General features: G+C 38.9%; 1 protein-coding gene across 1 annotated transcript in view; it reads left to right on the forward strand.

Annotated features, from left to right (window-relative positions):
• Positions 1–13,054, forward strand: part of PIK3C2A (phosphatidylinositol-4-phosphate 3-kinase catalytic subunit type 2 alpha) — an 87,112-nt gene that overhangs the window by 59,326 nt on the left and 14,732 nt on the right. The window contains exons 15-24 of the mRNA XM_054026002.1: positions 1–14; positions 1,266–1,454; positions 2,170–2,263; positions 4,456–4,550; positions 4,937–5,117; positions 5,721–5,825; positions 6,773–6,865; positions 7,624–7,753; positions 9,477–9,613; positions 10,867–11,036. The exon at positions 1–14 is cut by the window's left edge and continues 129 nt beyond it. Of these exons, the coding sequence (XP_053881977.1) occupies positions 1–14; positions 1,266–1,454; positions 2,170–2,263; positions 4,456–4,550; positions 4,937–5,117; positions 5,721–5,825; positions 6,773–6,865; positions 7,624–7,753; positions 9,477–9,613; positions 10,867–11,036 (1,208 nt within the window). The remainder of the gene's footprint in view (positions 15–1,265; positions 1,455–2,169; positions 2,264–4,455; positions 4,551–4,936; positions 5,118–5,720; positions 5,826–6,772; positions 6,866–7,623; positions 7,754–9,476; positions 9,614–10,866; positions 11,037–13,054) is intronic.

Here is a 13,054-nt window from a genome sequence, read left to right on the forward strand (position 1 = left end):
GATGGCACCCTTGGGTATGTTAATCTATTGTAGCAATATTTTAATCTTTCTACATGTAAGAAACTCTGTGAAGAGGGAATTAAGTACATATCTTTAGTTAAATTTCCTCTGTACTAGTCTGAAATATTAGTTTAGTGTTTTTGAAGTCCTGTGACTGGCTTCAGTGTTCTGTAGGTACCCCAGAAAACAGTGGTTTTGAAATTACAACACCTACTTGTTTTCCACAGCTTGTACCATGGCATCTCCCTTGTTATACTAGACTTTTTTCTCTTTTTTGACCCCTTTCTGCAAAATGTGCTTGCTTGGAGCTCTTCAGACTGTAGGACAGTGGTGGCAAATTAATAATCTGGCAGGTGCTGTGAATGAATTTCTGGCTTTTGGGAAATGAGGGCAGGGGTTATTTAAAATGTGCTACAAGAGAACTGGAGAAGGAAGGAGAAAATGGGAGACTAGAGTTCTACTAAGGGGGTCACCTGACAAAATTTTATAAATGCCATATCTGTTAACATCAGTTCCTCTATTACAGCAGGATTACTGGCCAGGATTCTGTATTTAAAATACGCTTAACCGTCTTAACTTCATAAACAGCACAACATTCTCCATTAATAAGACTGAAATGCTGTTGTGAGGGGAGCCTGCTATGTGACTATATCCTGACTTTTTTTTTTTTTTTTTCCCTAGCTGGGAAAAAGATGGGACACAGTGTTGCTTGTTATCACCTAAAACTTGTCGTCCTTACTAAAGGCTGACACATAATCTACAGCCACGTATGCCCCCTTTCTTTCGCATAAATGAGGCTTGTGTGCCTGGGTTTAGGTGTGCAGCTCTCATTATGAAGAGTTTTAGTAGAACTGGAAACACAGGAACCCATTTTGGGGGGGAATCTATGTAGTAAGTTAACTTTTCACAGAACAGTTAAGTTTTTTTTGAAGTTGCTATATACGCTTGAGAGATCACTAGGAGAAATTAGGATATTGTACGTGGCAGTCTTCCTGTGTCATCCGTGCTGAACTAACACTGCAGTATGGCATTCGGCGCTGCTCAATTTCGAATGAAACTTAAAACAATAAAGTTCTGATTGGTTTCTCAAAGCAATCTACCATTTCAGCGGTATCTTCCTCACTGCCTACTTAAACTTTTAGGTTGTATTCGAACTTGGAGGTAGATGAAGTGATCTACGTATGTACTTTGGCAAGTGCTTTGGTATTCTTCTGAGTAACGATAGTCATTCTTCTAAACTAAACTGCTGTTTGGACTGTCTGCAGGCTATCAAAAGAAGATAAAGAATTTTTGTGGGAGAAGCGACATTATTGCCATGAACACACACACAGCCTTCCAAAAATATTAGCTAGTGCCCCACACTGGGACTGGGCAAGTCTTCCTGAAATATACTCACTGCTTCAGCAGTGGCCTCCCCTACCTCCTTTGACTGCTATGGAACTACTGGATTCAACGTAAGTGAACTCCACAAATTATATTGGATGTTTAATTTTTCCCCAGTGTTGTTGTATTGTGCAGATAGTTAGCATGCTCATTTGTAATTCACTGTAGAATTGGTCATCAGCTGTTGAATTAACACAAGTTAATGTCCACTGCACGTTCTGTAATTTTGTTTACAAGTTATAGCCTCCATTAACTTAAATTGTTTCTGTTTGGCTTGCATAGTTAGAGATAGCTACTGAAATGGGTTTCTAGTTAAAAAGTGCACAGAAAAAGTTTGATTACCAACTAAAGATGACTTCTTAACTATCTTTCATAGGAGGATTATCTGAATTTTCTTCACTTGTAAAATATGGCCTAAATTTTTGTACCCAAAAAAACACCTTGTCTAAAGTTAAAAAGCTGATTTAATTTCTTTGATAAACTCAGCCAAATTGACATCCTACTGTGACATTACAAGAGTAGACATAAGTGACTCACCTCAAAATCTGTCCTTTTACTATGAGAATAGGTTTGTTATCTAAGCAAGCTGCTAAGACAATAAATTGTTAGAGAGGTAGGCATCCCTGCGCCTATGTGTTTATACTGTGCCTTCTACGTGGAGGGTCTGATACTGTTGAGGGCGTGCAAGCACTACAACAATAAAAAATGTTACACGACTAAATCTTGGGAACTATCTCTGCTGAAGTTAAAACAAACAGTGAGTGTGGACTTGTGATACTCTTGCAGGTTTGCAGATCAGGAAGTGCGAACCACAGCTGTGAATTGGATTGAAGCAATAAGTGATGATGAGTTAACAGACTTCCTCCCGCAGTTTGTGCAGGTGACATTTATTGCTTACCCTTTTTGTACATTTTACAACATTAGAACTGTCGATGAACAAAAAATGATTTTTTGTGTATTTTGGGTGTGAAAACACATCTGGGTCCTCTTCAATTAGTGTTGCCATTAACAGAGGTGCTGTAAGTGATATATTAAATAAATTACTTAGTTCACATTCTGGGTTAGGTAGAACAAAAAATAGAATTATACTAGCACCTTCTGGATGTACTAAATAAATGGTCAGTTTTTTAAACTTTACCTTTATATAAAATCAATAAAAATAAACACAATGAAACAAAACATATATAAATGCATAAGATGGAAATAGCATATAAATAACAAAATTCAACATTTATTATTTGTAAAACCTGTTTTTTGGGGGGGCACGGGGGGGGGGACTTGACTCCATAAAGGTCATGCAAAGCATCAATTACTAAAATGACTAAATAGGTAAATAAGTGAGCAAACAACCTGTGAGTATCAGGGACTAATATATACTAAACTGCAAAAGCAAGCAATCATTTTCATGTGTGACCAGACATCCTCGTATTTTTTTCCCAAGTGCTTCTATTAAAGTATTTTTCCCAATAACGCAGTAGTAGAGAACTCTCGCTAATCCAGTCTGTGTATGAAGGAGGAATTGAAGATTTCCATCTTCTCAAAATAACTTTTGGCCACTACAATAGTTATTGCAATCCATTTCTTCACGCCCTCTGGTAATAACAAATCATCCAGCACCCCTATACTACACAAGCTTGGACAAAGAAGGATGGTGACACTTCATGTTTGAGAGCACACTGAATATGGTGGTCCAGAACACATGCATTTTTTGACAGGTATAGAGGATGTGTGAAATGTTGGCATGTGGCTCTTTGCATCTCTAACGCTTGCCATGTGTTACCAATCGAGACTTAAACAAAAGTTCTGGAGTTCAGTAATGCCCGTTTTGTGTATTGTTCTGGAAGAATTGCAAGGATAAAGAACTTGAAATATCTTTCATGTTAAGCCAGTTATCCTCCTGGATTTCTCTTGTGGTACTAAGGCTGTTTTTGTTGGGTTTTTTTCCTCCCTGTTTTTCTTTCAGACTGAGATCGAGAAAGTACTGCAAAGCATTAAGCCACTTTAAGTAATTCCTCCAAAGTTAACTTTGTTTCCTTATTTCTTAACATGTTCTTCTAGAGGTGAGAGAGTTGAAATAGAGCAATTGTCTCCCTATCTTTGCATGAATCTTTAAGCATAGCTGCTGAAGGAAGGAACTGAGACACAGTGGTAGCTGTTGTTTGGTCTCCCTTGATTATATGATAACAATTTATCACCTTGTATTGTATCTTTAATTTTTGTTAATCCTTTTTCTATCCAAATTGTCTAAGCGTTGTGGAGTTGGCCTTGATCCTGAGGCACAGGTTATCCCCTAGTGGTATGAGAAGAGAATTAGTAAGATCAGATGCTGTAATCATCTTAACACATTGCAGGATGCCCCATGTAGCTGCAAAAATTGGATTTTCCCTTAAGGATGTGGGTGGCTTCTTAAAGTATGGAAGAGAGGGAACCAAATAGCATAGCTAAGTGCGGTGGGTTTTTGGTCTCAAACCAGGCTGGTATGTATACAGAGGCACTGGAGCGGGAACCACCTTACAATAGGACACATTTGAAATGCTTGATGATATAGGTACAAATCTGGCTACCCCATACTTAGAACGTTTTAAGGGTCTTGTGTGACAAACGAGGCTGATGTTTTTTTGTTTTTGTTTTTAATCCCGTATAAATTGCATAAGCCAATTTATTGAGCAAAAAGTGAGGGAGTGACCTTGAAAGGCAATAGGCCAATGACATAAATCAATCTGGGGCAGATATTTATTTTGGCTATTTGTATTCTCCTGAGTAAGGATAGAAGTGGGGGAAATGTCATTACTTACATCCTTGGTAATTTGTTTTAATATATAGTCTATTAAATGGTCACTCTTTAAAATACCACTACAGCTTCAGGTGTCTGTTTTATATTAGTTTTTCAATCACCTAAACTTTCACAGATTATCTGGAATTAATAGGCAAAGCTAGTGGGTTTACTCTGCTTTGAGCCCCTTAAAGATCCTCTGGCCACCACTGAACTTTAAATGTTATAGGTAACCCCCCAAAACAACCAAAGGCAGTGTATAATCTAATCTAAAAATTGACTGATTTTCTTACCTTTAGGCATTGAAGTATGAAACATACCTGGACAACTCTTTAGTCAGATTCATTTTGGCTCGGGCATTAGGAAATATTCAGATAGCACACTGTGTATATTGGTAAGAACATGTCTTTCTTTCATTATTTAATTACAGTCAGATTGGTGTTTTCAGAACAAAGTAATTTGCTGTCTAAATGCTAAAATTTCATTAATCAGAATGACAGATCAATAGATGTTGCATCAAGTCAGCGTAATGTGCAAAAGATAAACAGTGTTCCTTGTAATAAAACCAAATGAATCCATAAGAACCAAGCACATATAGTTCTCAGAATTAAGTTACTGATTTACAGCAAGTAATGTATGCGTGTGCAGTGTTGTGTAATACCCCTTGTTAATGGACTTCTTAAAAAAGGCTTGCCTTTGAACTCTAGCTAAAATGTTCGCTTTAGAGGGGAAATACTGCTTTGTAGGGAAAACTACTAACTTAAATACCTGCTATTTCAGGCTTCTGAAGGATACCCTACATGATGCAAAATTTGGGGTAAGGTATGAGCATATTCTTGGTGCCTTCCTCTCAGTCTGTGGGCAAGGGCTGCGGGAACAACTGGAGAAACAGACCAGACTGGTACAGCTTTTGGGAGTGGTAGCAGAAAAAGTAAAACAAACAAGTGGATCTGCTAGGCAGGTGCGTATGCTTAACTTTTAATATTGTGTGTTAGAGAGGGATACAACTGACTTGAATTTCAAAGTAAATTTACTCAGCTTTCACATTAAATACAGCACCGTATAAAAGTATAGTAAGATGTATTTAATCAACAGATGTTAAATATTTCGTCAACAGAATAATTGTTTAGTCATTGATTAGTGTTTTTAATCTTCAAATGTTAGCCATAGCTGTGTGGGAGGAGTGGTTATGATGGGAGGAAAAGAATTGGCAATGAAATAAATTGATGTTGCTACAGAATTTGGCCCCATTCTCTCATAATATATGGGGCCCTGGCAGTAGGCTGCTAATGTAAATTTATAATTTTATAGACTCAGAACTGAAAAATTTTATTGGCATGGCATTAAGGCTGTACTGGTGGGGTTGTGTAGGTTTTTTGTTTTGTTTTCGATGAGAAGTAAAATAGACATTATGACTGTGGTCACTTAAAGTCCCATGGCACTCTTCAGGAATTAGGGCATTGGCTCTGCTGTTCTGCATAATTACTTTGCTTGTCAAAAATTTCCCTGTAGGTATTTTAATGGATTAATGTCAGTTCTGCATTTTTATTTTTTTTGCTCTCAGGTTGTCCTGCAAAGTGGTATGGAACGTGTACAGTCCTTTTTCATGAAGAACAAATGCCGTTTGCCTCTCAATCCCAGCCTTGTGGCAAAAGAATTAAATGTCAAGGTACAGTATGGAAAGATTTTTAAATCAGCATTACATGCTTGTAATTCCAGAAAATCAACGTGTAGAAAGGAGTATTTAATGTATATGAAAAGTGTTACACTGGTGGGAGAGCTTTTTAATAAAGAGCCTTTAGAACCAGACAATAAAATTAAATTAGCTGAGAAGAGACAAAGATTATGGAAATATTTGGTACACAGACCAAGGTCTGATTTTAATTTGCTACTTCATCAGATACTAGTGGTGTGCAGATTTCTGAACAATTATTGGTTCCAACTTGGAAGACAACCTATTGAAGATTTTTTTTTTTTTTTAAATATCTATTTCAAGTTATGGAATATATTTGTTAGTGATACTTGCATATTAAAATACACATGCCAATAAAATGTTATGTCAATTGATTGTATACAAGCATATAGAAGACATTGTTAGGGAAGAGGCAGGATGACCAAAAGGAGGAATGTTGTCACTACTGTTAACGAACAGGCATGTCAGAACTGGGCATTCAAGAGATAGTAAATGGAAGATTAAACTCCATTCCAAGATGTTAGGTGTATAGTATGGTGAATCATGGGGCAATGAAACATTTTAACCTGATTTTTTAAATATGCATGTCAGATGTGAGTCTATTAAATATCAACACCACAATTTAAAAATCTTGCGGGTCTCTCAAAAGCAGCAACCTTTAGTTACTGGTTGTGTGATGCTCTCAGGAATGGGAGTACGAGACCACGCAGTCTAGAGATACTACTTTGTGATATATTGCCACTTCATCGATCTCAGAACTTGTGCTGTTATAGGGTGTGCAAACATTCCAAGTATTAGTAACTTTTTCTGGCATGCTGGCAATTTGAAATCTCATCTTCAAACTAGACATTCTATTTGATTTGAAAGCCAGAAATGTTATCAGTAATTATCCTTCTAAGGATTAAACTATCATGTACTTGCAGGCATGTTCGTTCTTCAATTCTAATGCAGTACCACTAAAAGTCACATTGGTGAATGCAGATCCTCTGGGAGAAGAAATTAATGTTATGTTTAAAGTAAGTTTTTGGTTTTTTTCTCTCTTGTTCTACTGGAGGAAAGATATGGGGTTATGATAGCTAATGCCAAAAAAACTAGCTAGCTTTGCCACATTTCTGCAGGCTATTAACTGCATCTCAAGTCTTTTCTCTTTATATTTAGAAACTGACTTACGTAATTGGATGAATGAAAATAGCTAACCCCACAAGAGTGGTTCACATTTGTAGAAAGTTGAAAACTTATTTGTACTTACATGGCTCCCATCATGGTCATATCTTAGTGCTCCACAATCTTTAATGTATTTATCTTCACAACACCCCTGTGAGGTAGGACAGTACTATTAGCCCATTTTACGGATGGGAAATTGAGTCAGATACACAGTAAGTGACTTTCCCAAGGTCACACCCTGTCCATAGTGGAGCTAGGAATTGAATCTGTTTCCCAAGGCCGAGTCTAGTACTCTAACAACTAGACCAGCTTACCTCTCCTCCCCTTCTTGGAGTGAAAGTGTAACGTTTAAAAAGAAAAATACTATGTTCGTCTTTCAAACCGTGTATTTCAAGGGCTAACTAAGATGTCTGAATATACTGTAAATATAAAATGCCAATTTTCAGTTTATACAAGCTTCATTATGGCCCATCATTTTACCCTTTCTCTACACCCGAGGAAACAAGTCGTTCACAATTTAAGAAGAAAAGTATGGTTTGTCTCTTACTGGGGATATAATCTGTCTAGTTCATTGTTCAAAGTATCCTTTCTCTGCTTGTTTTTATTTAAGGTTGGAGAAGATCTGCGACAAGATATGTTGGCTTTACAAATGATAAAGATTATGGACAAAATCTGGCTGCAGGAGGGACTGGACCTGCGGATGGTTCTCTTCAAGTGCCTCTCAACTGGAAAAGATCGAGGTGCAGTAGCCAGATAGACACTGCCCAATGTGTTCCTGCACTTCTCCCCTTAAATGGCTCTACAACACATTCTTGGCATCATGCTTCAATCAGTTAAAAACCCACCGGTTTCTCGTGAATGGCAGACATATGTAACAATGAACGTTAGCAATAGACCCCCCAGAAGGAAATGCCGCACACAAGAGCAAGAGTGCTTTACAAGTGTAATAGTATTGTGAAACTAAACTGATTGGAATCACCCAGTAGTTTGATTCCGTTTGTTGGATATACACTTCCGCTCTTGACCACAGAGCTCCTCGGTGATCCTTGCAGTTAAAGATCAGTGGAACAAAAAAGATACATGGAAATGAAAGAGAAACACAAATTAGATGCAGTGGAGAAAAACAGAACTGAGAAGGAAGGAGGGAATACAGGAGCAATGCTAATTCTGGCACCCCATATAATATTTTCAGAGATCTATTTAGATCAAAATTGAACTGCTAAAATGTTTGAAGCCACTTCCATTACATCAGTCCATCAGAAAAGATGATCAAACTCACAGGGAGACAGGTTAAAATCAGTACTTGTGTACCTGTATTAATACTTTTAGTTTTTTAAAAGGAAAATTTTAAAAATCCAATAAACTTTGCACTACATACTCTATAATGTTTAGACAGGAATGAGGCACCCTTTTCTTCAACATTGTTCTGTCTGGATTTGATTCACAATCCATTAAATGCCTTGGAGCTTAAATAGTGGAAGGTGTCCTTCACAGGCGATGATTAACTAATGCATTGTGGGCCTGATCTTGAGCAGCACTGAGAACCTGCAACTCTTTGAAGTCAGTTGGGTCTGACCCAAAGGCACCCACAAAAGCACAAATGACAACTTTAGGTACTATAAATATTGGCATCCAGATAAATGTGGCTGAGAATAAATTACTTTTGGAATACGGAAGTTTTGCTTTTGGAATGTACAGAAAGCATGTCTTCCCAGCTTAAAACTGTGCTCTAGATTGGCATACCCTGTAATGCCTCATTTTTTCTTGTCAATCTTAAACAAAAATGGAAGCTCTACTACAGATTTCTGCTACTTCCCCTCCTTCACCACAAAACAAAAAAACCTACTATCCAAATAGGGATTTGTGCTTTAGCTAAAGGAATTTAAAAATTTTTTTAATAGCCACTTTCTCCTAAATAAGGCCCTTTATAGTGCCACATATTGAGTATTTTGTGTTGCTCTAGAAATGTCAACTTGGAGCAGCTTCTACTCAGCACTTCACTTGTACTACAGAGTTAGACATCTAAATTATTTGAGTGCATGTGAGATGTTTTACAGTCATTAAGTAATGATTAGACCCAATACTAGTTTTACACACATTGCATATTTAACCAGCTGATGGCTTTTGAAATCAAAGTAGGAGTTACCTACAATATTCCACAAACCTTAACTGATTGTAGTAATAACACAAGCCTAATTTGGCTACATATATTTTGTAGTATACATTGTAAAATTGCCTGCAGAGAGGTTTATCAGACTAACAAAGTTCAGAAATATTTTTTCACTGTTTGAGACTGGGATTGGGCTCTACATTTTTAAAATCAAATGTCTTCAAGAGACTTCATACCAAATGAGAGGTGGAGGAAAATATAATGTAAAAACAGGATTTAAACCAGAGCAGTCGTCTTTCTCGTGTGCTCTCTCCCTCTCTCTATATAATACACAACTTAATTTTTATATATAGGATTGGTGGAACTTGTTCCTGCTTCAGATACACTTAGGAAAATTCAAGTGGAATATGGAGTGACAGGATCTTTTAAAGACAAGCCACTTGCAGAATGGCTGCGAAAGTATAATCCTACAGAGGAGGAATATGAAAAGGTAATTTCCATGGTTTTCCTTTACAATGGTAAACATTTTAATTTACAGGAGAATACAACTCTTATTCTGATTCTGTCACTAAATAAGTTTTCTAACAATCTGTTTTAAGCTATTTGGGAAGTTGACTCTTCTGTACTGTATATATTTCAGAAAAGGAATCAAAATTGACTGTAGGATTGTAAAGGAGTCTTTTGGAAACAGCAGTTTAATGTTTCATTTCAGAAAGGTCTATGGAAATGCCTTCTAAATGTAGGAAAAATTTCACTCCAAAATTAAAAGTGGGGGGAAGCATGACATTCAGGGCTTGTCTACATGACAAAATTAAGTCGACTTAAGTCAACGAACAGCCACCGCAGTAATTGAAGCAGTGGTTCACGGCCACACTTGCTCTTTCAGTTGGCGGTGCACGTCCTCACCAGGTGTGCTTCTGCCAACTGATGTGGGGCATTGTGGGACACTGACAGTTGGATCCCAGCAATCCTGGGGCTCACAGCTGAGGCCCCACACCCCCAGCTCTGATGGTCCAAACTGTCAGACAGGTACGGGGCTCACAGCTGTGAGCCTGGCTGGCAGGTCTGGCTGTAAGAGCCGAGGGTGTGGGGACGGCTTCAGCTGTCAGCCCAATTCAAGGCTGACAGACAACAGGCAATGTAAGTAACAGTGTCTACATGGACAATACATCGCCCTAACTATTTCAACATAAGCCCTACGCCTTGCGTGGAGGTGGAGTTGTTGTGGTGGTGTAGCAGAGGACGTACATCAGTGGAATCCGCATTGTAGTATGGACACTGACATAAATAGGTTGACGTAAGCTGCCTTAAGTTGATCTAACTCTATAGGGTAGAACAGGTCTCAGTTTTAATCTTGGGTTAGAAGATATGGCCCCTTCTCATGCTGTTTCTCCTTTGGATGCAACATTTCATCTCTACCAGGCAGGGGTATGCAGATTTGGTAAACAAATGTCTTTGGCCTTTGCTTGTGCTTTATCTCTGAACAGCCTTTTCTCTACCTTATCTGCCTTCTTGTCCCCAAAAACCTATCCAGTTGCCTTTCCCCTTAGCAGTACAGCATACAGAATTTTTCCTAAATGAATAGCTTCCCAAGTAGTCTGAGGGAAGTTTACTTAAGAACTGTCAGCTGCCCAGAGCCACATCCCTCTGGTAAAAAGTGAACTCTGAATGAATGATAAACTGAAGTGCATTTTTTCCCATTGGTAGATTCATTCTGATTTCATTACTTTTTGCTAATTTCAGGCTTCAGAAAACTTCATCTATTCTTGTGCAGGATGCTGCGTAGCCACCTACGTATTGGGAATCTGTGACCGTCACAATGATAACATAATGCTTCGAACCACGGGACATATGTTCCATATTGACTTTGGAAAGTTTTTGGGCCACGCACAGACGTTTGGTAGCTTTAAAAGGTATCTCCTGCAGTTTAGCATTTGAGAATGCAAGCAACTTCCCTTTTGCATTTTTCCTCACACAATTAAACATCTGAATTTTTATCACTGTCCTCAGTGTGAACTTAGTATTGTCTTCATAGAGCTCCTGTGTATGTGGGTCCTACTCATGGTGCACTTGTGCCTTCTGCGCAGAAATGCAGGAAGTTTTCTCTAGCAGTGTCCACTAGGGGTCGGACATGCTCTTCCATTTCCCCACACAAGACCATAAAGGGCGGGGTAACCAACTGTCAGTCTGTTCCTTCTGACCATCCTGGCAGAGAGTTGGAACTTCTGAGTGTCTCTTTTTTACAGCTTTAAGATTGTAGTTTAGGAGAAAGTTAATTAGTTTTTGATATTTTCTTTTATTGCCTCTTGGCTTTAAAAAAAAAAAAAAAAAAATTTGTATTTTTATAGGTAGTTGGTAGCAATACTGGGTTTTGGCCATGATGTCTCAACCACGCTTACCGGATTTTAAATCTTGCCTGTGGCATAGAAGAGTAATTCCACTTGAAGACAGACACACATGGGAAGAGGGAGAAGTGTTTGGAGGCTGCAGAGATGTGTGGGCTGCAGTTACTCCCTGGAAGGAGGGAGCAGTAAAACTGGCAGACCCAGAGAAAGAAGGGAGAACCAGAAAATTTGGAGAGGGCTCAGGGAAATGCAGCATGGTACGGGGTGGAACAGATCTTGATTGCTGACTAGAGGATCCCGGAGCCAGAACCCAGAGTAGAGTGTGGGCCTGTGTTTCCTAACCAGCCACGGGGGAAGTGACATCAGCAGGGCAGTGCATAAGAAAACTGCCTCCCCAGAAAGGAAAACCACGATAGTGACCTAGTCAGAGGGCCAAGTCACAAAAAGAGGCTGCAGTTCCTGGAGTGAGAGGGGAGATGCTGCTGGAGGAGGGTGCAGCACCTGGCAGAGCTAATTCCTAGGATGGCCAAGAGGAGGCGCCAGCAGTGCATTCACCTTGTGACAAGGACCTTCAGTTTTTTCCCCATCAGTCATCACTCCTAAAAGGTTTATATCTTCTATTTCCACAAGTTAGAAAAATGCCACCTCCTTGGCATTTGAATTTAGTGTTTGTGGCTTTAATGCAATGTCTTTGAGTCTGTATCTTGTTTTATTTATCACTTATCCATGAAAGCTGAGTTTCTAATGGCTATTACTTCAGCCCCCAGAGTTAGCTAAATCCAAGCTCTCACGTCTACCCCCCCATACGCTTTTTCATTAAGCTCTCGTCCCAAATTCATACCCAAGTTAATACGGGATTTTCACATTAACCAGTATAGTCACCTACCAGTTTTCTATCCTAGGACTCTTGCTTCTCCTGCATAATCAAAACAAAACTTCACACTTTGGATGTCAGAAAGAGCCCTCTTGTATTATCTTAAACAAAACAAGACTGTTGAGGACGAAGCTTAGGTTATTTGTGGAATATGGTAAAAGGCTCAGGTCAGACCACTTTGCTTCAGCAGGTTTCCACTGATAGAAATATGTAGAGCAGCTCTGTGGTCATTGGTTCACACACTTAGTAGACATTACTCTTTAGAGAAGAGCTGTTCTCCAATCTTTGTTCAGATAACCTCGTAGCGCTCACCTCCAAATAATCAAACTGCTTACTAATTATAGTAAGTGAGATCCATGTGCACAGGAGCTCAAAGATGAAAGAATGGTTACTTACCTTATAGTAACTGATGCTTCAAGATGTTCTGCGTACGTGGATCCCACGACCCACCCGCCATTCCTGCAGCTTAGTTTTATCATTGGGACTCTGGGCAGCAAAAGAAATTGAGTAGCAATTGGGGTCACCCCTCCCTATATGCTCTTAGGTGGGGGAGCAAGAGTGCACGTAAAGAATATGCATGACTCCTAGTGGACACTGCTAAAGAACTTTCTTAACTCCTGTGCAGAGGGCACAAGTGCACCAGGGGTGGGATCCACATGCATAGACCACCTAGAAAAATCATTTACTGTAAGGTAAGTATCCGTTCTTTTAG

The sequence above is a fragment of the Malaclemys terrapin genome, chromosome 4 (genome assembly GCF_027887155.1).
Source record: "Malaclemys terrapin pileata isolate rMalTer1 chromosome 4, rMalTer1.hap1, whole genome shotgun sequence".
Classification (NCBI taxonomy): Eukaryota; Metazoa; Chordata; order Testudines; family Emydidae; genus Malaclemys; species Malaclemys terrapin.